This window comes from Sebastes fasciatus, chromosome 14, assembly GCF_043250625.1.
Source record: "Sebastes fasciatus isolate fSebFas1 chromosome 14, fSebFas1.pri, whole genome shotgun sequence".
Lineage (NCBI taxonomy): Eukaryota > Metazoa > Chordata > Actinopteri > Perciformes > Sebastidae > Sebastes > Sebastes fasciatus.
This window is the reverse complement of record NC_133808.1, coordinates 3,026,903-3,051,433: the sequence shown is the minus strand read 5'-3', so window position 1 is coordinate 3,051,433 and position 24,531 is coordinate 3,026,903. Positions and strand designations below refer to the sequence as shown.

General features: G+C 42.6%; 1 protein-coding gene across 1 annotated transcript; it reads left to right on the top strand.

Moving 5' to 3' along the window:
* Nucleotides 1-5,450: 5,450 nt before the first annotated feature.
* Nucleotides 5,451-11,345, top strand: LOC141782180 (transcription factor 15). The gene is made up of 2 exons (XM_074658241.1): nucleotides 5,451-6,517; nucleotides 7,881-11,345. The coding sequence occupies exons 1-2, from the start codon at nucleotides 5,938-5,940 to the stop codon at nucleotides 7,916-7,918; spliced, it is 618 nt and encodes a 205-aa protein (XP_074514342.1). The 5' UTR covers nucleotides 5,451-5,937; the 3' UTR covers nucleotides 7,919-11,345.
* The last annotated feature ends 13,186 nt before the right edge of the window (nucleotides 11,346-24,531 follow it).

Genomic DNA, 24,531 nt, shown 5'->3' with positions numbered 1-24,531 from the left:
GGTTTAGGAATACATTGTCTTGGTTATGCTTAGGCAACAAACTACTTATTTAGGTTTAGGAAAGAATCGTCTTGGTTAGGTTTAGGCAACAAAACTACTTAGTTACGTTTAGAAAAAAAGATTGCGGTTTGCGTTTTAATAACACCGGAAGTGCCGTAACTTCGTGACAAGTATATCAACTTTGACGTCTGGTTTCACGAACACCGGTCTCCTGGGTGAAAGTCTTGTTGAGAGAGAGAGAGAGAGAGCGAGAGAGAGCGAGGAGGCAGAGATTGTAAAGTGTTAGAGAGAAAGAAAGAGTTAGAGAAATGAAAGGAGAGAGAGATAGACATTATTGCAATGTATTTTGGCTCTGGTTCTGAAAAGAGTTTAGTAACACAGCACGGTAATTTGTAGGAAATGACACAAGCCCTGTGTGAGCTAACAATGTTAACTCTAATCCCCCAAAATATGTCCCTGATTAAAAATCATAACATTATACAGGACATGAAACAGCAGGTGCGGATCAGTTATGATGCGTTTGAATTCACGGTTCCATTAACTTCCTTGTTTTCCACACTGTAACTCCCAGGTGGGAGACAGCTTCGAAAACCGCAGTCCTAATTGCGAGCATGTGGCCTCGCGTAGCGTCCAAGCAAGGCGCACTTGACTCGTCCACGCGGTGCGGTCCTCTGGGCTGGAAGCCCTGGACGGGTTGTTACAGCACGGCGGTCGGAGGAGCACACATTTGGGCCGGAGTGTAGCCAGCATGTGAATGAATTAAGGCACCACACACACTGAATCGAGGCTTTAACAACTGTTTATGGGTGTTTCTGCAACTACGGCCACTTTTACTCTCCCCAATTAAAAAAAATCAACCTCTATGAATTTTGTTTTTAACCATCAGAGTATGGAATATATATAAACAGGTACACAAAATGACATATAGTTAAGATTTTAATTTGTAACATGTTTATTTTTTATGGTTTTCATCACTTGTGCTTATACTAAATGTCTTTACCACAACATTACAATAATGTTCATTTTATACGTTTTGTTTTGTTCATTTCTATAATATTTGTAAGACATTTAAATTCATTTTCATCAAGTTTTGTGCATCATTGTAAATATTGATATAAAAACAAATGTTCATGATTTTCTTTACATCCTGAAACATTTAGATAGTAACCAAAGTCTTCATACACAAAAAAATATAAAATATGCTGTTTTTTTATGACAGATATTGCATTTCTAATGTCTAATGTCTTTATCACAATACCTAAAGCTGCTGAGGTAAGGACTTTTTTGTTAATATTGCAGATAAATGTCTGCTACGTTAGCTTTGACTCTTACTATCTAAGATACATGAACTCAACAGTGATATTACGTTATTTTTAAATGTTGTTCGAAATACACAATCACTAAGCTGTAATAATAAATACTTCAGAACTTGTTTTTCTTGATCTTGAGGGTCACCTATGTGGGTGGCCGACCTGTCATCCATGTGCTCACATGCAAACTTCTGTTTCCATAGAAACTATTTGTTTGGCTTTGAATATAACTTTTACTATGGTATTTGTTCAGTGTCACATAAGGACTCAGAAGTGTGGGGCAGATGCATTTAGATGAAAAAAAAGTAAAGTAATACTGTATGTAAATGAAACAATTCCTTTTGAAATAATGCCTTAATATAATTGAATTAGCTCATTTTACGTATCTCAACATTGACACCACAGTTGTGGGACATGAAGAAAAGTGGTGTTTTGACACATAAAATGCTTCATATGTTTTATCAAATCACATTATTTAGTTGTTTTTATATGTCAAGATGGGTAATAACACTGTGTATATATTTATCATAATTACACTGCAAATTTGGACAAAAATCCAAAATTTCATTGCTTGGACTTAAAGGGGACATATCATGCTCATTTTCAGGTTCATGTTTGTATTTTAGGTTTCTACTAGAACATATTTACATGCTTTAATGTTCAAAAAACACATTATTTTTCTCATACTGTCTGTCTGATTATACCCGTATTCATGCTCTGTCTGAAACGCTCCGTTTTAGCACATTTCGGAACAGAATTGCGTTGCTAGGAAATAGCTTGGGTCCATGTTTACATCCTGTCAGCTGATGTCAGTCACATACAGTGCAACAGGACATCACAAATGTACAGAAATCCTAACGGCTTGTTTCATACGCACAGTTTCTGAATACGAGCTCCATGGATTGAGTGTTTTGATACTTTCACAGTATTTATAAAGCACATAAACCTTCTTTAAAATATAAAAGACATGAAAATCTCACTTTTTACAATATGGGACCTTTAATAATGCCCGTCATTGCAGAAACACCGTTATACCAAAAAGGATAAGATTTCATGTCTCACGCCAAATTTCCCAATTTCACATCAGTGTTCAGCGAGTTTATCATTATTGTGCTTTTTCCTCACATCGTTTGAAGGGCTGCTGGCGTTGGTTCTTTTCAAACCCTTCAGCCCTCTTGAATTGTTGTATAAACAATAAGAGTGGATCTGAATCTGACAGGCGCGTCTCTTCAGCCCGGGCCAAAGCAAACCGAGGCCGTCAGCTGGGAGAGAGATGCTGCTGGCAGCTCAGCAGAAGGTCTTGACAGGACTCTTAACGCATGGCTGTGTGCTCTTCTTCAGTAATTAGGAGGCCTCTAACAAACAGACGGTGTACTGCTGAGCTGATCTGAATTTGTTTTACTGTGATGAGATTGTGAAACGTGTCAGCCACTAAGCTAATAAAGCAGCTCCTGAGTCTTAAAACCGCTTATTTGACTCGATCATGGATTATTTTAATTAAAACACAATAAGACTGATAACTATTTTAATTTACAATTTTTAAATGTGACATTTTAAAACTTTTTTTTTTAATTGGAAGAACATTGCAAGGCATATAAATCACACAGCAAATGAGTAGTCTTCTATGTTTTCAGCCATTTGCCTCTACCACCACCAACAGTAAGAGAAATAAAGGAAATAACCAATATCAAACTAATGGCAGCAGTTACAGCAAGACTTAAAGCAGCGGTGACACCAAAATTAGTGAAACACTATGCACATTAAGTTTTTTTCCCCCAGTGAAAGATGAATTAAACTCTATTTTTTTGTTGTTCAACCCAACACCAGAGCTCACACATAATATTACACTTTCATTTTAGGCCAAGCACTCCAATTCATATCTTTTCTCATTCGATGAAAACACAGTTTAAACCACGTCACCTGTGTGATTAAACCTGATTAATCTCCAACAACTAGGCTATTAGAGGACATCCGGGATAAGAAATGTAAAGAAAGTTTACTTGATGACGCGTTAATCCTAAATCAGCCATTTTAAACACAATGCACGTGTTCTCGTTCGTGCCTGATTTGCACTCCAAACGTTTTTATTGACAGAGTTAAAACAGTGCACCCATTAATTAATCAGCATGTTGTCCTTTCTAATTCCTCCTGTGTGTCAGTCTAATGGGTTAATTGAACTGCAGGATGGAGACGGGTTAGAGCAACACTGGAACTATATAGGTTCATTAACCGTTGCAACTCAATCCTTTAGAAAATAGCAGCAACTTTGATGTGTTTCCTGAAACAAACAGCGAGGTCCCTGCAGGGAAATCAAACTCACTGGAGAAGAATGCCGATAGGACTGTGGCCTTCATGTTGCTCCTTCAATAAAAGCAAACAACTTGTCTGTGCGTCATCTTCAAAAGCACATTCATACTGGATTTATCACATCTGCAACTATTTAGGAGGAATAAATTATTTCAACGCCTTATTAAACTTGGGATACATCTAACACCTCAAGGAACGAGCATGAAATTGGAACAAAATGTCAGGAAAGGTGCCTCGTGGGACTTTTTAAATTGAGATTATGGAGTTAATCGGCCTGGTTATGATCGGAAATGTATTATACAACCACAATTTGGGCGAGTGGGGTGATTTGAGCCTGAGGGGAAGCTGAGCCAACCCCTTGTTTCTATGCAACCATGGACAAAATTGGTCATCAGATGAAGAGTCATCAATTTTACTGACCCAAAGTAAAAAAGAGAGGCCCAAATGACAAGTGGTGAGAACATTTAGGTTCAAAAAACATATTTTTGCCATTGAAATTGATTTTTTAATGCTAAAGGAGTCATGATTCTTGTGTCTGAACAATTACGGACAAGTTTTTAAAAATCTGACACGTGTTGGTGCTTTAGGAAGTTACATTATGAGGCTATCCTGTTAGCATGACATTAGCTCTAAACTGCTGGATGATATAAGTTTTTAAAATGGCCGGGTTGGGGTAGTTTGAGCCAAAAGGCCTGGGGCAAGTTAAGCGATTTATAATTAATTTGGGGCTGTCAATCGATTCAAATATTTAATCACAATTAATCGCATGATTGTGCATAGGTAATCACAATTAATTGCAAATTAATCACACTTTTTCTATCTGTTCAAAATGTACCTTAAAGGGAGATATAATTAAGTATTTAATACTCTTATCAAGATGGGAGTGGACAAATATCCTCTTTTATGCAAATGTAGTATATGAGCCCGCTACAACCTAAAAAACACAAGTTTCGTTATTGCGTCAAAGAAATTAGTGGCGTTAAAACGAATTTGAGTTAACTAAATCCAAAGTGATCGTTCCAAATGATGCACCACATCCTCAAATATATGTACATATTTTAGTTGGAGACATTACTGTCATTCTCCCACTTTAAAGACGCCTCAAGTCAAAACTGGCTCAACTCACCCCGCTCTCCCCTACTCTTTCTAAATAATTTATGGTTAATTAAAAATAGAATTGTCTCTATCCCATGCAAGGCTACAATGTTTGGTAATGCCACCAACTGTTAGTGGTAAGCTTCACCTGTCTCAGTGTTAGTGGTGTGGATAAAGTGTGGTGAGATCAGCTGCCGTCTCCTGATAAAGACTCCTCGTGCAGCTGAAGGCCTCGCGCCGCCTGTGTTTACTGCAACAAACAGATTCCCTTTAAATCAGCATCCTGAAGGACTTCGTCAAATCAAAACCACGTGTGAGCAAACATACAGCCTTGTTGAATTAAAGTTCATCCTGGAAGCTGCCCTCCATCCAACCTCAGGAAGAAAAGAAGCGGGCTTATTTGATTAACCCCTCCGCGTAATTACAGCGTGCGTCCTCTCCATGGTTCCACCATTTACTCAGTCATATCATTTGCAAATTAGGAGCCTATTAATGTGGCTGCTAGACCCAGAATTATGTGGGACGAGTTGTGGTGATGCTGCTGGAATATCTCGCATCTTGTAGGTCTGTTGACTTCAGCGGGTAAAAATATGTCTAGACCAGAATAAACCCGAGGGCAGCGCGGAGGAAAACGCGCGTCCCCCATTAAAACCTCGTTACGTTTAGTATAACAAAGAGCGTTCATGTGTTCGTGACAGTGTTGTCAGCTGAGCTTTAATAGATGAAAACAGTCTCCATTCAGAGGCCACCGGGTTTGTGTGGCCTGCTGCGACATAATGCTGCTCGGCACAAGTCCTCCAATGTCCTCCAATGTGTGCGTCATACTGAGTGCTTCTTGTCAATATTAGCGGGACTACTTGAGGAGGAAGTTTATAATTGGACACGTGTTTTCTCCGCTTTCTGTCGTTTGGAGATCAACTGATTCTTTTGTAATTGTTTTTTAAAGCAATGAGCGATCCACAAGGAGGGCTAAAGTGTTCTGAAGAGCTCTCCTTTTCAGGCTTTACAATAGTCCAGAGCAACCCGCAGAGAAACCTGGAGAGAAACCTGGAGGCCCGGGAACTATTTAACCCAGGAGATGTGCGAGTGGGGCTGTCACACAGCAGCACAGGTTCATGCGCATGCAGGTAGACAGTTAGTTAGTTAGCAGTTTATTAACGAAAGCTGTCTGCCACAGGCTGGAAAAGAAACTGATTCCATAATTATTATTATTATTTTTTTAAATATGGAGGACGTGCTTTTTGACTTGGACCAGGATGGCACCACGGATTTTGCATTTTGGGGACAAATGGACCAAAACTTCCAGTTCCAGACCCAGCTGGACTCCTTCCTGCTGGACTACACCACAGCCGGAGGACAGCTGTCTCCCTGGTCCTCCTTCGGCAGTCAGTCCATGTTCCCGGACGCACAGCTGACCTTCACCGACCTGGACGTGCAGTCTCCGGGTGCGGACGTCTGTACCGAGGGGGACAGCTCGTCCATGGATGATCCTCTGGAGGGGTCCCATCGCCGGGCCCGGAGGATGCTGGCCCAGCCGCCCTTCAAGGTGCAGAGACACGCCGCCAACATCCGGGAGAGGAAGAGGATGCTGAGCATCAACTCAGCCTTCGAGGAGCTGCGATGCCACGTGCCGACCTTTCCCTACGAGAAGCGGCTGTCCAAGATCGACACGCTGCGGCTGGCCATAGCCTACATCGCCCTGCTCAGAGAGATCCTACTGTCAGGATGCGACCCCAAGTCCTACGTGGACGAGTGCATGAAGAACGGCTACAAGAACCAGACCAACGCCATCTGGAACACCAGCGGTGAGCTTCAGATCACCTTCAGTATAGACCAGAATAAATATTAACTAAAGATTGAGTCTGGAGATGAGATCAGAGTAATAATGTCAAGCATATAACCTCAGACAATTTAAATGTGTCCACATGGAACATTAATTATAACATTATATTAGTTCATTAATTTGATAGAGCATCGGTCTTAACTTTTTCAAACTTTTCTTTAATAGAATATTAGAGAGCCTACTCATTGTTTACCACATATAATCAGCATAATTCATGTTTGTTTAGATAGATATTCCATTTAATCCACATCTACATGAGAAAAAGTCCTGTCAAAAACACTAAATAAATGTAAAAGTTTCAATTAAAGGGGAACTACTCCCATTTTCAAAATTCATACATGATCTTCCTATGGTCTAAGACAGTCCAAAAAAATATTAATAAACATGAACCACTCTCGTCCCAAATCCAAAAACTAGAGTGCTAAAACTCAAATATGTGATGTGATAGGGTATAAAGTGTGGAGCTGCTCTATAGACAATGAATGGGGAAAGATGACACAGAGAGCACCTATAGGGGAATGGTCTGAGTATATGGGAACATGTTCTGTTTCACAACTGACAACACTACTGTAGAATAAAGCTCATTTGTGTATAAAAAAAGAAAACAAACATTCTGTCGGTCCATTAAATCAGTCTCCCGTTCATCAATCTACGGAGCAGCTCTAGACTTTATCCCCCATGACATCACAAGTTTGAAACTTACTTCTCTAGTTTCTGGCATTGAAAGAGCAGCTCATGTTCACAGATATTGATTGAACTTTACTCGACCATGGAAATAACATATTGGAATTCTTCATTCAGGTTTTTTTTTCCCTTTACGTTTCTGATAATTAACCAAATATGCCTCATTATCATGTGCACAAGCCTACATTTACACCATGCACACAGTAAAATGATCCATTTTTAGTCTGCATCTTTGTTATAAGACTTTAATTAAAATCGAATGGTTTTCAATGGAAACAAAGAATGAATTGTAACTTCCAGTGATCCCAGCGTGTTGATGTAAAGAAAATGTGATTTTAAGCAGCTTGTTGTGTTTGCTGCACACTTTTATCCCCCAGGTGTGTTTTCATCCCTTCTGCTCCTAAATGAGCCTCCTTTTACCAAAACACAATTACTTGTATTCTTGCTGCCTCCGTGCACTTAACTAATTCTGTGGGAATCTGCTCTGAAGCCTCTTTATGGGGCCTTTCAAGAGTAAATGTGGCCCCCATTCTTTACCCCCCCAGACCTAGGACTTGTTAAACAGTAATTAAAATGTATCAAAACTTATGTGTTTGTCCTGCTTTTGTCTCCTTCTGCCCCCCGTGCTCCCCTTTTCCCAGATCTGACAGCCCGCCTCTCTTGGATAAAGTGGGATTAACTGAGGAACATGGGGCACCCCCAAGTGTGGAGATGGCAGCGGGGAGGAGGTTCAGGTTTGTTCCTGCCTCTTCTCTCTCTCTCTGTCTCTACATGTCAAAGACAGGCGGACGGCCTGCGTGACAGAGACGGCCGATCGACATCTGCGGACTTCTCATCGGGTCACACAGCTCAGGCTTTCTCAACCTCACCCACTCCTCCGTCCTCCGTGGCTTTTAATATTCTAATTTATTGTTGACTGGTAATTGAGAGCCATTGTTTCTGGGGCTTGGGAGGGAAGGAGGGTTGGCATTGTTTGCCCAAATGGATGGCACTTGTCACGGAGACTGGCATGAGACTGAATGGACTTCCTAAGGGCTCATACTTCTGCATGTAGCGCTCAAGTGTTTTCTGGACTCCCGCTCATTAGTCTGCGAGTCGATGTGTTAAAAAGAGCCTTGATCATGTAAATGAGACAATGGGCGTGAGAAGCAGATCGGTGCAATGTGTTTTAGCATGTCAGGTGCTGTTTCCAAACATGGCAACGAGACTAGTAGCGCACAGTTTTTGTTCACGTGCAACCTCTATCATCTGTTGTATTATTTATGTATTTATTTAATTATTTATTTATGTATTTATTTTTTAATTATTTATGACGAAATATACCTGTACTACTTTCTTGGACATGTATGTTAACAAACTGTGATTATTTATTGTGCTTATTGTGATTTACTGTACATTTGAACCTATTTCATGTTATGTGAAAGTGTCATTTTCCTGGAATGGATCACCACAGAAAAACATGTTTTATGACAGTTTAATGTTTTTATTAAAGGGACTGTTTGTAAGAATCAGAAATTGCTTGTTAACAGCGACACCTGTGGTCGTTAAGTCAACGAAAGTCAGCGTCCTGTTGCTCGCGCTCCTGCTCGCTCTACATAGACATGAACGAGCATCACTCAAAATAGTGAGGCGACACACGTCAGCTAAAAGCACAATATCACTCTATATTTCAGCTGCTTGGCAGTAATGTTAGCTGACCAAACGAAGGTCTCTCCATGAATCAATGCTGATCCTAGTGTTGGCTTTTCCTGCTTCAGCCTCCCGACCGCGGTCGGAGGGAACAGGGGAGACACCGGAGTTTTGGTCGGAGACGATAACGTTTCTCTCTGCGGAGCCCCGTCACTTCACAAGACACGGGAAACCTCTGTTGGTCTGGAGGAGCTGCAGCAGTTATTTCTGCACAAACGTCCACTGTACATTCACTACATATTCTCAGAGCTAAACTAACTCTTCTGCAGGGTGGAGTGAGCAGCATGCACGTGAGAGGTGGAGCGAAAGAGTGAGAACGAGCGCGGTGTGTGAGTGAAGGCAAGCAGGCAGAGGAGCAGAGTACAGCAGAGACTCTGGTCCTGGAGACCAAAGCTACGGTCTCCCCCGCGTCCTCCGACCACGGCCAACACTGTTTAACAGACGGGCTTCACTAGATACAACCAAGAGGTTTTGGTGCTTCCGTGTAGTTTGTGTTGGAGTCTGAGTCTGAACAGCGTAGCCACACGTGAGCGCGCATGGGACACCGACCATGATTGATTTATACGTGTAAGAAATTACAAACAGTCCCTTTAATGTTTTCGTTAACATTGATCTCTACTCAGGATCATGAAAAAGCAACCTATCTCTACCTTTCTCCAGTTTGGTTTTACAGTGGAAACCTCTTACTGTATAGTGATTCTGTCGCTGGAAGTGGATGATCATTATAATTAAATGTATGTTTTTTTTTTCTTTTTCTTTACTTCTCATGCAGATTACCATCTAATTGACATTTGTATATTTATTACTTGGATATAAATTAATGAAACAGACAGCTTCTCTATTTAATGAATTTTATGGACTGTTTCAAAATGCGGTGCAGCTGTTTCAAATGCTTTTCGAATTACTGTACAAATTAAATTACTGCACATTCAAATACACTATAATACAGCACAGTACTGTATAAAAATATAGCTTACTGTAGTTCAAATTATTAGTAGTAGTATAGAATAGTATTGTGCTGTTTACAAACCAGTACAGTAATGTCGGTAGAGCAAATAGGCTACTAAGCCACAGCTTGGCGGGTCGGTGTATCTTTTGGTCATTCGATTTTCATTTCATAAACGGATATTAAAAAAAAAAAAAATCCTCATACGCACTCTTACTTTGTAAATGGCAACATCCGGTCGCAGAATATGAAAATACACTGCCTTTTTTCGTTTCTGTCTTCTAGTGATTTTATTTTTTGTTTTTAGAAATAGAAAATGAAAATCAACCCGTTTTTTTAAGTTTAGTTCATCCCCTTTTTGACCCTGATAAAGAAAAACATCTTGTATTCCAATATTCATTTTTGTATTTTAAAACGAAAATCAAATAACCACAATTTTTTTGTTTTTTAATATCCGTTTGTGAAAGGAAAATCTAATGACCAAAAGATACACTGACCTTGGCGGTGGTTTCAGTGCATTTCTTAAATTTGAACAGGCCTGAAAGCCGAAGCGGTCGCAGAGTTTGAAAACAAACATTCATTAAATACAGTGAACACTATAAGCGGGTTCAACTGTAGTATAGTGGTATAATATCTTTTTGTATTAGGGTCTTTAGTTTAATGTGTTCAAGGGGTCAGTCAAGCATGTGCTCTCTCTCTGCACCTGATTTCTTAGCTTCATTGATGACTCATTCGGATGGATATTTCTATTCCTACTGGAGGACTAAGTCTAACCAATTTATTATTACACACACCCCATAAATGTAGTCAACACTGTGAAGTAAGTCAGAGAGTGAGTGTTATTCCCAGCCTGAAACTACTGCTGTGCCTAACAGCAGATGGATAGACTGCTGGTTCTTCTTCTAACCAGCAGGTTGAAATCGATCTTATGTCTTTCTAAATAAAATGTCATCATCTAGGGACATGAAAACTTTCCCAAAAATAAAACAGTAACAACTGGCATCATCATGGAGCTATATTAGAAATTAGTGAATAAATGGAAACAACTGATCGGATAAATACTCTGAATCACAGATTTGTTACATGAGAAGAACTCATTTATCAAGTAGGGGAGACCGGGGTTGGTTGGCACACTTTTCCCTCTCTGGTGTAATCTATGTTACAATATTCTAACCAGCAGCGAATGAAAGGTTAAGGCCTCAGCTATAAATACATATGTTTTAATATATTCTCCATGCTATGTAATTATACCAGCAAGTTAGACAGAGCTAACTATAGAAGAGTAGAAGTATGTAGATGTAGGAATAGAAGAGTTGTATACACTGTTCCAATCTATAGCTATTTTTGTTTTTTCCCAGCGGGTTGCCTCCGGTTTTGAAAAATGAAGCCATCGTGGAAGTGCCTTAAACTGGCATTCTTTCTACCAGCCAGCAGGGGGCGACTCCTCTGGTTGCAAAAAGAAGTCTGATTGTATAGAAGTCTATGAGAAAGTGAGCCTACTTCTCACTTTATTTATTACCTCAGTAAACATTGTAAACATGAGTTTATGGTCTCAATCTCTAGTTTCAAGTCTTCTTCAATACAGCATGATGTTCATTTAGTAAATGATGGTCCCATTTAGAGTCAGATAGACCATAAAGCAGGGGATGCTTTAGGGCGGGGCTACCTTGTGATTGACAGGTCACTACCACGGCGTTGTCCGGTCTGGGAGTTGTCCACGTTTTCGCGTTAGAACTTTAACCCTTTCACAGTGTGTTGGTGTCAGTTCATGCAAGTTAATTGTAACATTTTGGTCGCCTAAAAATGTCTTATTTGGTGTTCGGTTGTACTTAGTTTCCCCCTCTTGTGTCACTTCTGGTTCCAAAAAAACAACATGGCGTCGGCCAAAATGCCAAACTCCAGGCTTCAAAACAGCAGTCCACAAACCACTGGGTGACATCACATTGACTACGTTCACTTCTTATATACAGTCTATGGTTTTTCCTCACACATGCCAGTGTAGCATCACATCCACACTGCACAAAATTGTTACTCAGCCACTTCAGACGTTAGCGTACGACGCAGCGTGTAAAGATGCGAAATGTCACGGCTTTTTTTCAACAGCGTATTTTGCCATAGTCTGAGCTTTTCTCTCAACATTCTACAGACGCTGCTCCAAGCGTGCAGGTCAGATGTGTAAAACAGGCGAAGGGAGTCAACAACACACCCATTCTTCTTCTACACATGTCATTTTAGTGCTCACTAATGGAGCCCTAAGGAAACAATTAAAGACCCAGTTGAGAGATATACACTACGTCTGCACAGACAAAGCCTATGAGTGATGTATACTCTGATGAATTTCTGGTTTGAGAGTTTTGGACACGGAAAATAAAAAACGGGCCCCCGAGTTATTCTGGAGACCAAATGAATGAGATGCAAATAAACATCAAATATTTAGCCTGTTACTCAGCAAAAGTGCTATAAAATTAAATTGGACAAGTGGATTCTTGGGGAGAAAACCTGCCCCATTGTCCCCCTTTGCGTGAGCATGTGTGTGTTCAAACACTTAAGTGAGTCGCTGCTCTTACAGGTGCCGCAGATGTTGTCGGGACTCCTTCTACATACTGTACACCTGTTTGATGTAAATGCACACAAGGGACCCTGGGTTATGTAAGAAACAGGTTGTGCTGAAGAATATGACTCAATAAAAAAACACATATGAAATATAATTTAGAACTTAATTGTACAGAATAGACAACACTTCTAATTACCCTAACCCTTTTAATGGTACCAATCACCAGATTGCTAGTGACCTTTGTGGCACTCTGTGCTCAGTGACCCCTGGGTCCCTCTAGTGGTATTAGTTGGCTAAATCTATTAAGGGATTTAGTTTCTGATGCTTTGTGTCATCTTTAAGAACTGAGCTTTGGAAAGATGTATCATTAACTGTTGTGACCAGGTCTGATATTTGTTAAGCGCTGTGACAGTGCAGTATTTGATATATATTCAGGCTGCACATGTCAGCCATACAAAGCTGAAAAAAAGCACTTCATCCTAAATTTGAAACTCACAAACAAGTACAAAAGCTGTCACTACTGAGGGGTGATATTTCAATATGTGATGTAAATACACCCTGCTGATTTACATAATGAGCTATCAAGTATTTGACAAAGAAATGTAATGAATAAAATATTAACTAAAATTAAATAATTATTCAGATGTATTAGGGCTGTCATTCGATTAAAAATATTTAATCGTGATTAATCGCATGATTGTCCATAATTAATCAGGATTAATTGCATATTTTTTATCTGTTCAAAATGTACCTTAAAGGGAGATTTGTCAAGTATTTAATACTCTTATCAACATGGGAGTGGACAAATATGCTGCTTTATGCAAATGGAAATCATTTACCAACACAAAACAATGACAGATATTGTCCAGAAACCCTCACAGGTACTGCATTTAGCATAAATAATATGCTCACATCATAACATGGCAAACTGCAGCCCAACAGGCAACAAACTAACAACTAACTTTGAAGGCCCTAATATTTATATAAATGTAGTCGAGCATTACTGACAACATGATAGCACTCCTCTGTATTTTTAAAGGTAACAGAGGAGACAAACACAAAGTATATAATAAACTATTTAAAAAAAGAAAAAGCTTAACTTCATGACAACTGAGCAAACTTCACTCACTGATGATGCTCATGAGATACGGTTGAAAGCTCCAGTGAAAGCTAAGTTGTTGTTTTTGTCAGACTATATAATTAGCCATTTATATAAGTATTTATGTATTCAAGAAACCAAATGGATAACGTTTAGAAATTCAATGTCATGCAGTATTTTCTAGCCATCGCCGTGAGATCTTGACCCGTCGAAAACAGCTCTAAATACCATTCAGATGAGATATGATTCAGCCAAGCGGAACATTTCGTGCGCCAGAATGAGTAAGACTTCCAGTCTGTGGACTGCATCAGGCTTCGCTTTTTGCATTGAGGTAGTTTATTGATTTAACATCCGGAAGACTTGCACTGACAAACACTGTGAGGCTGCTCTGCCATCGGCCGGCAGGTGTGTTTATCATGTCGGTGTAACTGTGGAGACTGGGCCTTGCACTTGTAAATATAATTAGTGCATCACATCCTGTTGGAACAATGTAGGGGTCTGGATGGAGGAGATCTGAAACAGCCAAGTCGAGAGGTCAAAAATCTGTCAAATCGAAAACTCTGCAGCTAAATGTTTATACCAAAATGTGTTTTCTTAAAAAAGATGGTGTTCTGTAAAACTGCTTACTTAGACGTTGTCTTTAAGGCCCTGAGTTTAGGCCACAGTTATCTTAGGTTAAAAATACTAAATATCTCATAAATAACACTTGATCCATAAGCCTTACGGATCAGAATCAGCTTGATATGCCAAATACATACATACAAGGAATTTGATGCATCTTTTATGCATCTCTGTAGACATACTTGCACAGAAATAGAAATAACAGCTATAGGGACAAGGACAACAAAGCTGAACAAATAAAGGCGAGGAATAGACAAAACGGTTAGGTTCACAAGTGGTGATAAAATAGGTGTGAATATATATATATATAAATATTCTATAAATGTATATAAAGCGCAAAGTGTTCTGTGAGTTTTAAACAATACAAATAGTGCAAAGAAATAAATACCGAATGGATATACATGGACTGGATGATTATGTGCATTATGTACATGTATAGATATCTATATGTGCAGTGAGTAGGATTTATATTGACAGTGACAGATGATATGTAAATATTAAAAAAGAAAATAAAGTGCATTAAAGACTGTAAATTATAATCTATAACAGAAGCAGCTGATATTTAGGTGTTAGTGGGATGGCAAACTCTTGTTTGCTACACGAACAGACATTGTTGTGAAGGGAAAATATGGCTGCTATATCACATCGGTCCCAATGAAATGATTGGACGGCCTACCTGCCTGCCTGTGCACACTCTGCCCGTGCACTCATTGTGCATCACCGGAGTCTTCCACAAGCTGCTGACTTGACAGCTGTGAGTAATAGCCATGGTCGTTGTTCACAATGACAATTTTGGGGGACTATTGGAGCTAGTGCTACTTTCATTGGGAAAGAGTTGGCAACACTGGGCTGGGTTTTTCGGTTCGATCATTTTTAAAATGTAGCATACATTACCATTCTCAACCCTAGCGTTAAAGGTCAAGGATGTATCATTACATTTCTTTTCCAAAAAAACTGCCATGTTCAGTATGTTGGATGTTTGATGTCGAACAGTACATCACAAAGTATTGTTGTGTGCAGAGGGATTGTCTCAATACTGACAGCCACAACCTGTGCCGGTTTTCCTTTTCTTTGAGGTGACATATTTCAAATTGTGCAATAGTGTTCATAATCCGCGTAACTTCAGTTATGTATCCTTCAGTTATAAATATGTTACTGTACGTAATGTACTTTTGGAACTTAAAATAATGTTGACTTTTGGTTTCACACGGGGCACAAACAGTGGTCTCCTGGGTGAAAGTCCGGTGTGCGGACTCTAATGTTACTGCGGACGGGTTTACAGTGGAGTTAGCTGAAAGCCCGGCGCGTCTCATCCAGAGTGAAGGGTGCTTTGTACGTCGGTATTTGACGCCCTGAGAATGAGACCGGGCTGAAACTGACTAACGCAAATAACTTACAAAAAACAAACATCCACCACTCTAAAAAAAAAAGCAAAAATGCTGACTCCCCAGAAGCCTTCCACCCTGCACTCATCGCCATGGTGACCCAGTGTGTTGGCACTTTAAAAGCTGTGAAACTCTAGTTAAATAGCTCACCTGTTTTTCACATTACAGCTCCTCTTCACAAAACCATGCTCTTAGCCTCAGAGCTAATAACTCAGATCAGAGTGTGTGAGGGAGAAATGCGATGTCGTCTTTACAATGTGTCCCGGGGGGGGCCTGCGCTCAAGGGCCCTGAACAGTGGGGGGGCGCGCATTTGAAGCCTTCTCAGATGAGCCCTGGAACATTCGATAATTTCCTCCTGGGATTAGAACTGCAGCCCTCCTGGTGACCAGAGCAAACACGCTGCATGGAGAGAAATAAACAGTGTCAGCTTGTCAGGCACTAAAGGTGTTCTCAGTGTGAGCTGTAGTGAAATGAAACACACCCCTCAGGAGTGGAACTTCATAAATTATTCTACTAGTTTGGGCCACACAGAGAAGATTCATTACCCTGTAGCTTCAGGATAAACGAACAGTCCGGTGTTTAACAGAGCTGAGGGTGTTGTTGGTGACATAGGTGACATTGAGGGAGTGACAGTGGACTGTAAATGCCACCCCCGTGTTGACATCCGCTGATCTTCACCCCTACTTGTCCTAGCCCAATCAGCAGAACAAATACCACTACTGTTTGCCCAGCCTCCCCCAAACAACGCGAGCTGAGTCTAACCTTGCTTCAGCCCAGTCTAGCCGGGCCACCTGGCTAACACATCGCACTGCAAACCCGGGGGGCAACCGCCATGCTAACCTTGGCACCAGGGTCACAAGTGCAGCACTAATTACGCTGCATTATTTGCGCAGGAGGCTGCCCCATCAGCACCAGAGTGCACAGGCTCTCTGTCATTTGTCTGCAAATTTACTCTGACCCTATCAAACAAGACCTCCCCCAGCCCCCACTCCCCCCTTCCCTCTTTTTTAGCCCGGGTAAAGTTCAGATTCTGGAAGTAGTACATGCATAATGAATATAATTGTGTTATAGCCAACAAAATTGCTCTGGTAACACTGTTTGTTGTAACTGTCAACTCAATGAAGTGGAGTTGAGTGTGGGTTGAATTTAAGGTTTGTGCTGAGAGTTGCTTGAGTTTATATATATATATATATCTATATATATAGATATATATATAGATATATATTAGTGATGTTAAAACTAATTTCTGTTAACACGTTATTATCACGTTAACTTTGGCAGCCCTAATATACTGTATATATATATATACATATATATATACAGTATATATACACATTGATCCGCCTCAAGTTTCTCACCAAAAACTAAATTTTACAAGATCACATTTGAACTAGGGCTGTCAGTCAATTAAAATATTTAAAACATTTTTTGTATCTGTTCAAATGTACCTCAAAGGGAGATTTGTCAAATATGTAATACTCTTATCAACAGGGGAGTGGACAAATATGCTTGCTTTATGCAAAGGTATGATTATATTTTAGGGCTGTCAATCGATTAAAATATGTATTAATCGCATGATTGTCCATAGTTAATTGTGATTAATTGCTAATTAATGTATGTATATATTTATGGACAATCGATTAACAACACAAAACAATGACAGATATTGTCCAGAAACCTTCACAGGTACTGCATTTAACAGAAAAAATATGCTCCAATTATAACATGGCAAACTGTAGCCCAACAGACAACAACAGCTGTCAGTGTGTCAGTGTGTCAGTGTGTCAGTGTACTGACTTGACTATGACTTGCCCCAAACTGCATGTGATTATCATAAAGTGGGCATGTCTGTAAAGGGGAGACTCATGGGTACCTATAGAACCCATTTACATTCACATATCTGGAGGTCAGAGGTCAAGGGGCCCTTTGAAAATGGCCATGACAGTTTTTCCTCGCCAAAATTTAACGGAAGTTTGGAGCGTTATTTAACCTCTTTCGCGACAAGCTAGTATGACATGGTTGGTACCGATGGATTTCTTAGGCTTTATAATTTGATACCAGTATCTTCACTCCAGCTTTAAAACTCAGCCCAGTATGATGTCCGAAAGATCAATTAAAAAAATGAGTGACATTAAAACAAATTTGCGGTAACAACTTAATACCACGTTAACTTTGGCTGCCCTAGTAAATATAGAGCTACACCTGTCCACGTGTCAAAGTGTGCGTGAGGTACACACTGAACCCCAGATTGATCCTACTGTGTGTGTATATGGGGGAAAAAATCGCCATGTAATCGATTTTTTCTAAATATCTTTTTATGTATTGATCTTTTTCAGCTTCATTTTGATGAGCAGTTATGGTTTTGGATCTAGACTACCTGAAATGGACACAGTACTGTATATCAACATTTCTTTTTTCTCCACGCACATCTCCCACAGGGTGTAAAGCCTTGGAGAGCTGCACTTCAAAGCTCGGCTTATTCATTGGATGGCCATAACTCTACAGGGCAGCAGGGCAGAGCCAGTTATTGAGCATACAGGTGGGTTGGTAGTGGTGTGTGTGTGTGTGTGTGTGTGTGTGTGTGTGTGTGTAGAGGAGAGGGGGGTTTATTCTGCCCCGTTTCCCCCCTCCATCTCCAGATATCAAAGCAAACGCTGACAGTGGGGGTCTCAGGCATCCCGGGCTCCTTTCCACACAGGAGACAAAGCATTGAGCAGCAAGTCTGCATCGTATTAAACAAAGCCTAAATGCTTCAAGCTGTTACACACTCCCCAATGAAACCTTTATGAAAGGGCCCCTAATGCGATTTCAGAAACACCTTGTCATCAGCCCTGGGGCAGCAGAAAGGAGAAGTGTGGATATATGAATGAATGGGCGCTTGGCGTTGCTGAGAGTTACTGAGGAATGACTCTATGAGTGGTGGTGCCTATGGTTTTATTGCCCAATATGTACCTTTCACCGATATTGCCTGTTGTTTCATTCACTGTCGAGGCCTCTGCTAAGTACAGGCTCTTATTAGAAACACTGCCTGGGACTGATATTGTTGAGTGCCGCTTTTGTTATTTCATGTAAATGAAAACCTGTGTCTGCGTGTGTCGGGAAACTGCAATTGCAGAAGAAGAACTTGAGTAACTATTTTTAACAAAACAATACTGATTGATATCATTGTTTTTCATATAAAGGCTGCAATGTTTTTCATGTTTTTCATGCTAATTCAACACTAATTTCCGAATGCCATCGAGTCTGACGTGCAAGTTCTTATTCACACTTGTGAGTCACATTTTCACAAATTACTGGAAAAGAACTGTGCAATAAAACAGACATAGCTTTTGTTTTTGTCAAACTCTGGGGCCACGCCACTTCTTAGTAAAGTCCAGGGTTTTAGGTAGAAAAAACAGCAACTAAGAAAATGTTTTTTTAATTAAATTCTTTATGATACCATGAAAGAATAAGATATGTTCTAAAGAAGGAGCAGCTGAGCTGAAATCGTTGATGTTGTGTTTGTCATGGGGGAGTCCAGTCAGCCTCTCCGGGAACCATCACCTTAACGTGGTGGAGAGGTTTGTGTGTCCCTATGACCCTGAGGGCTGTGTTGTCTGGAGCCTCGTGCTCCTGGTAGGGTCTCCCATGGCAAATTGGTCTTAGGTGAGGGGCCGGACTAAGAATGGTTCACAAAAAACCCAATGACGACACGAGGCAGAGGAGGAGTTACCCGGCCCGGAGGAAGCCCGGGGCCCACGTCTGGAGCCAGGCCCAGACGGAGGGCCCGTCAACGAGCGTCTGGTGGCCGGGCTTGCCACGGAGCCCTGCCGGGGAAACCCCGAAAAAGGAACGTGGCACCCCCCTCCTCTCCATCCTGTGGGCTCACCACCTGCGGGAAGAACCGCTTGGGTCGGGTGCGCTGCCACACGGGTGGCAGTGAAGGCCAGGGACCTCGACGGACTGGACCCGGGCGGCAGAGGCTGGCTCTGGGGACGTGGAACGTCACCTCTCTGTGGGGGAAGGAGCCGGAGCTTGTGCGGGAGGTGGAGCGCTATCAGTTGGATCTGGTAGGGCTTACCTCTACGCACAGCCTCGGTTCTGGAACCGTACTCTTGGATAGGGGTTGGACTCTATTCTTCTCTGGAGTTGACCATGGTGTGAGGCGCCGGGCGGGTGTGGGGATACTCACAAATCCCCGGCTGAGTGCCGCTACGTTGGAGTTTACCCCGGTGGACGAGAGGGTCGCCTCCCTACGCCTTCGGGTTATGGGGGGGAAAACTCTGACTGTTGTTTGTGCGTATGCACCAAACAGCAGTTCGGAGTATTCGGCCTTCTTGGAGACCCTGAATGGAGTCCTGTATGGGGCTCCAGTAGGGGACTCCATAGTTCTCCTGGGAGACTTCAATGCGCACGTGTGCAACGATGGAGACACCTGGAGTGGTGTGATTGGGAGGAACGGCCTCCCTGATCTAAACCCGAGTGGTCGTTTGTTGTTGGACTTCTGTGCTAGTCATGGATTGTCCATAACGAACACCATGTTCGAACATAAGGATGCTCATAAGTGTACGTGGTACCAGAGCACCCTAGGCCGAAGGTCGATGATCGATTTTGTAATCGTATCATCTGATCTGAGGCCGCATGTTTTGGACACTCGGGTGAAGAGAGGGGCGGAGCTGTCAACTGATCACCATCTGGTGGTGAGTTGGGTCAGAGGGTGGGGGAAGACTCTGGACAGACCTGGTAAGCCCAAACGCGTAGTGAGGGTGAACTGGGAACGTCTGGAGGAGGCCCCTGTCCGAGAGATCTTCAACTCACACCTCCGGCGGAGCTTTTCTGGCATCCCTGTGGAGGTTGGGGGCATTGAACCCGAGTGGACGATGTTCAAAGCTTCCATTGCTGAAGCTGCGGCGGTGAGCTGTGGTTTTAAGGTCTTAGGTGCCTCAAGGGGCGGCAACCCTCGAACACCGTGGTGGACACCGGTGGTCAGGGAAGCCGTCCGACGGAGGTCTCCGGAGGCAGTTGCAGGGTACCGACGGGCCCGAAGAGCAGCAGCCACTGCCGTGACGGAGGCAAAGCAGCGGGTGTGGGAGGAGTTCGGAGCAGCCATGGAGAAGGACTTTCGGTCGGCACCAAAGTGCTTCTGGAAAACCATCCGGCACCTTAGGAGGGGGAAACGGGGAACCATCCAAGCTGTGTACAGTAAGGATGGGACACTGTTGACCTCAACTGAGGAGGTAATCGGGCGGTGGAAGGAGCACTTTGAGGAACTTCTGAATCCGACCAATACGCCCTCTATGGTAGAGGCAGAGCTGGAAGCTGATGGGGGACCATCATCAATTACCCTGGTGGAAGTCACTGAGGTAGTCAAACAACTCCACAGTGGCAAAGCCCCAGGGGTTGATGAGATCCGCCCAGAAATGCTGAAGGCTCTGGGTGGGGAGGGGCTGTCTTGGATGACACGTCTCTTCAACACCGCGTGGAAGTCGGTGACAGTGCCTAAGGAGTGGCAGACCGGGGTGGTGGTTCCCCTTTTCAAAAAGGGGGACCAGAGAGTGTGTGCCAATTACAGGGGTATCACACTGCTCAGCCTCCCTGGTAAAGTCTACTCCAAGGTACTGGAAAGGAGGGTTCGGCCGATAGTCGAACCTCAGATCGAAGAGGAACAATGCGGATTCCGTCCTGGCCGTGGAACAACGGACCAGCTTTTCACTCTCGCAAGGATCCTGGAGGGGGCCTGGGAGTATGCCCATCCAGTCTACATGTGTTTTGTGGACTTGGAGAAGGCATATGACCGGGTCCCCCGGGAGATACTGTGGGGGGTGCTGCGGGAGTATGGGGTGAGGGGGGCACTTCTCAGGGCCATCCAATCCCTGTACGCCCAAAGCGAGAGCTGTGTTCGGATCCTCGGCAATAAGTCGGACTCGTTTCCGGTGGGGGTTGGCCTCCGCCAGGGCTGCGCTTTGTCACCAATCCTGTTCGTGATATTCATGGACAGGATATCGAGGCGTAGTCGGGTGGAGGAGGGTTTGCAGATCGGTGTGCTGAGGATCTCATCGCTGCTTTTTGCAGATGATGTGGTCCTGTTGGCATCATCGGTCTGCGACCTCCAGCACTCACTGGATCGGTTCGCAGCCGAGTGTGACGCAGTCGGGATGAGAATCAGCACCTCTAAATCTGAGGCCATGGTTCTCAGCAGGAAACCGGTGGTTTGCCTACTCCGGGTAGGGAATGAGTCCTTACCCCAAGTGAAGGAGTTTAAGTATCTCGGGGTCTTGTTCGCGAGTGAGGGGACGATGGAACGTGAGATTGGTCGGAGAATCGGAGCAGCAGGGGCGGTATTGCATTCGCTTTACCGCACCGTTGTGACGAAAAGAGAGCTGAGCCGGAAGGCAAAGCTCTCGATCTACCGTTCAATCTTCGTTCCTACTCTCACCTATGGTCATGAGGGTTGGGTCATGACCGAAAGAACGAGGTCGCGGGTGCAAGCGGCCGAAATGGGTTTCCTCAGGAGGGTGGCTGGTGTCTCCCTTAGAGATAGGGTAAGAAGCTCAGTCATCCGTGAGGGACTCGGAGTAGAGTCCTTGCTCCTTTGCGTCGAAAGGAGCCAGTTGAGGTGGTTCGGGCATCTAGCACGGATGCCTCCTGGGCGCCTCCCTTGGGAGGTGTTCCAGGCACGACCAGCTGGGAGGAGACCACGGGGAAGACCCAGGACTAGGTGGAGAGATTATATCTCTACTCTGGCCTGGGAACGCCTCGGGATCCCCCAGTCAGAGCTGGTTAATGTGGCCCGGGAAAGGGAAGTTTGGGGTCCCCTGCTGGAGCTGAAGATGGATGGATGGATGGAGTCCAGTCATTTTTAGTTTTTTAATTTTGTTTGCGTTTGCCTTGACGTTTTTTTTGTTGTTGTTTTTTTTTATGTTCGCAGGTATTCAACCAGCCTAGCTGCACTAAATGGCGTATGAATGACACGGTAATTCGCAAGTCATTTAGGGTGAAATAAGAACAGCGTTTTTGCTTTTGGCTTGTAGTCTGTACTGACTGCAATGTAAACGCATCTCTGTACATATGCTGTGTTCAGAGTTAGTGGCGTAAAATAAAAAGTGAGAAAGACAGAGGTGGATGGGTCCAACACACCATTCAGTTAGACCAGGGGTCAGCAACCTTTACTATCAAAAGAGCCATTTTAGGCACAAAAAAAAAGAAGCATTGTGATGAAGGTAACACAGTTTATAGTCTAAGTATATAGCATATAAGTCTAATGCAGTGAGGGCCTAATAGCAAATGTACTTCGGAGTATTAGAGCCACATTGAGGGAAAAAAAGTCGGAGATTTCAAGAATAAAGTCATAATATTACGAGAATAAAGTCCTAACTTTACGTTAAAAAAAGTCGTAATATAATGAGGATAAAGTCATAACAAATTTGGGTTAGTAGGGGCCTGCTACCCCCACCAGTAGGTTTTTATCATTTATTCACATGGGAGATCACCAAATGAAGGAAAAGAAGACGACAGCACCATCTAGCGACCGTAGTAATTATGACAGGAGGAAAGGCGGAAGGGAGGCGCTGCAGTCTGGACGGCATGAAACTCCTTACAGGGTCGATGGATGGGACACAAAATGCAGGACTTTGACACATGTAGTTGTCTTTGTGTTCACAACCTTAAGTTTCACTTTTTTCATTTTTCATACGTCAGCTAGTTATTTTAAGCAAAAACATAATATTTTTCCCTAAACATAACTAAGTGGTTTTGTTGCCCAAACCGAAAGAAGCTGTTTTGTTTGTGTTTAAAACGTAACATTTTGTTCAGTTTGGCAACGTGTTAGAATTTTTTTAATTTTTGCTTTCACTTTTACAACGTAGTAGGCATAGCAGGCCCCTACTGACCCATATCTATGAGGCTTATAATGACTGATAATGCACATTTAATGAGCTGATAACAGTCGAATCGGGAACAAACACAGGACTTTAAACCAGGAGAGCAGTGTTCGAGACCGCCGTTCGTGTCTCAAAGTGATGTTGAGTTATTTTTAAGTTATATTTGTGACCTGGTTTCCATACTTCTGTTACGTTGTTTCCGTACACATTTTCCCTAGTTCACGCCCAACAATGATGTTTTTCCTAAACCTAACAAAGTGGTTTTGTTGCCTAAACCTAACTTTACTAACAGTAACGGTAGTTTTGTTGCGTAGAGTAAATATGACACACGAAAAGAGGCGTGCACATGTCCTAGAAATGTCGTGCTATTTATACGCCTTCCCATGAGATCGGGTTGAATCAACATGTATCCGTTTTATGCAATAGGTATTACGACACCATTGGCCACTGTGTAAAGCTACTGAGTATGAAACCACCATGTATCATTCAAGCACAATTAATTGGTTATATTACCTTAGAAATCCTGCAATTCTGTGCAATGAGAACCAGCTGGGCATTTCCCCTGCTGAACATCTTTGGTTCATCTTGAATCACTTTCTGACACACACACACACACACACACACACACACACACACACACACACACACACACACACACACACACACACACACACACACACACAAGTGCAGATACGGAAAGACAGATGTAGACACTGCATTCAATAATCAGGTGATAATATATACTGTACATGAGTTTAAAAGCACACACACACAAACACACACACATACACAAGCAGAAATATGCTTGCACACAGGCCATGGCTTTAGATCCTCTTGCCAAGATCATTTGGGGTGAGCCTCACAAGTGTTTGGTGGGTGGGGGGGTGGAAGTCAAAGGTAACCGACCCTGGCAGGCACATGGACGGTAAAATTCCACTCATCACGGCCTTTAACAAATCATCTCTTCCATAACTTCGCTCACACATCCATAGCCCTCTCTGTCAGATCAAAGACTGAGGGAATCATCACGCATCCATACATTTGGCCCTCTTTGCTCCGTTTTGGTCTGTTCTTTTCCTCTCCGATCTGTTCTGTTTTTTATCTCTCAACACCTCTCGGCCTCGCTTCTTGTCTCGCG

Excerpts from the sequence above, each read along its gene's own strand:
- LOC141782180 (XM_074658241.1), top strand. The coding sequence starts at position 5,938 with ATGGAGGACGTGCTTTTTGACTTGGACCAGGATGGCACCACGGATTTT. Across the intron at positions 6,518-7,880 it reads CGCCATCTGGAACACCAGCG|ATCTGACAGCCCGCCTCTCT; the intron begins GTGAGCTTCAGA and ends CCCTTTTCCCAG.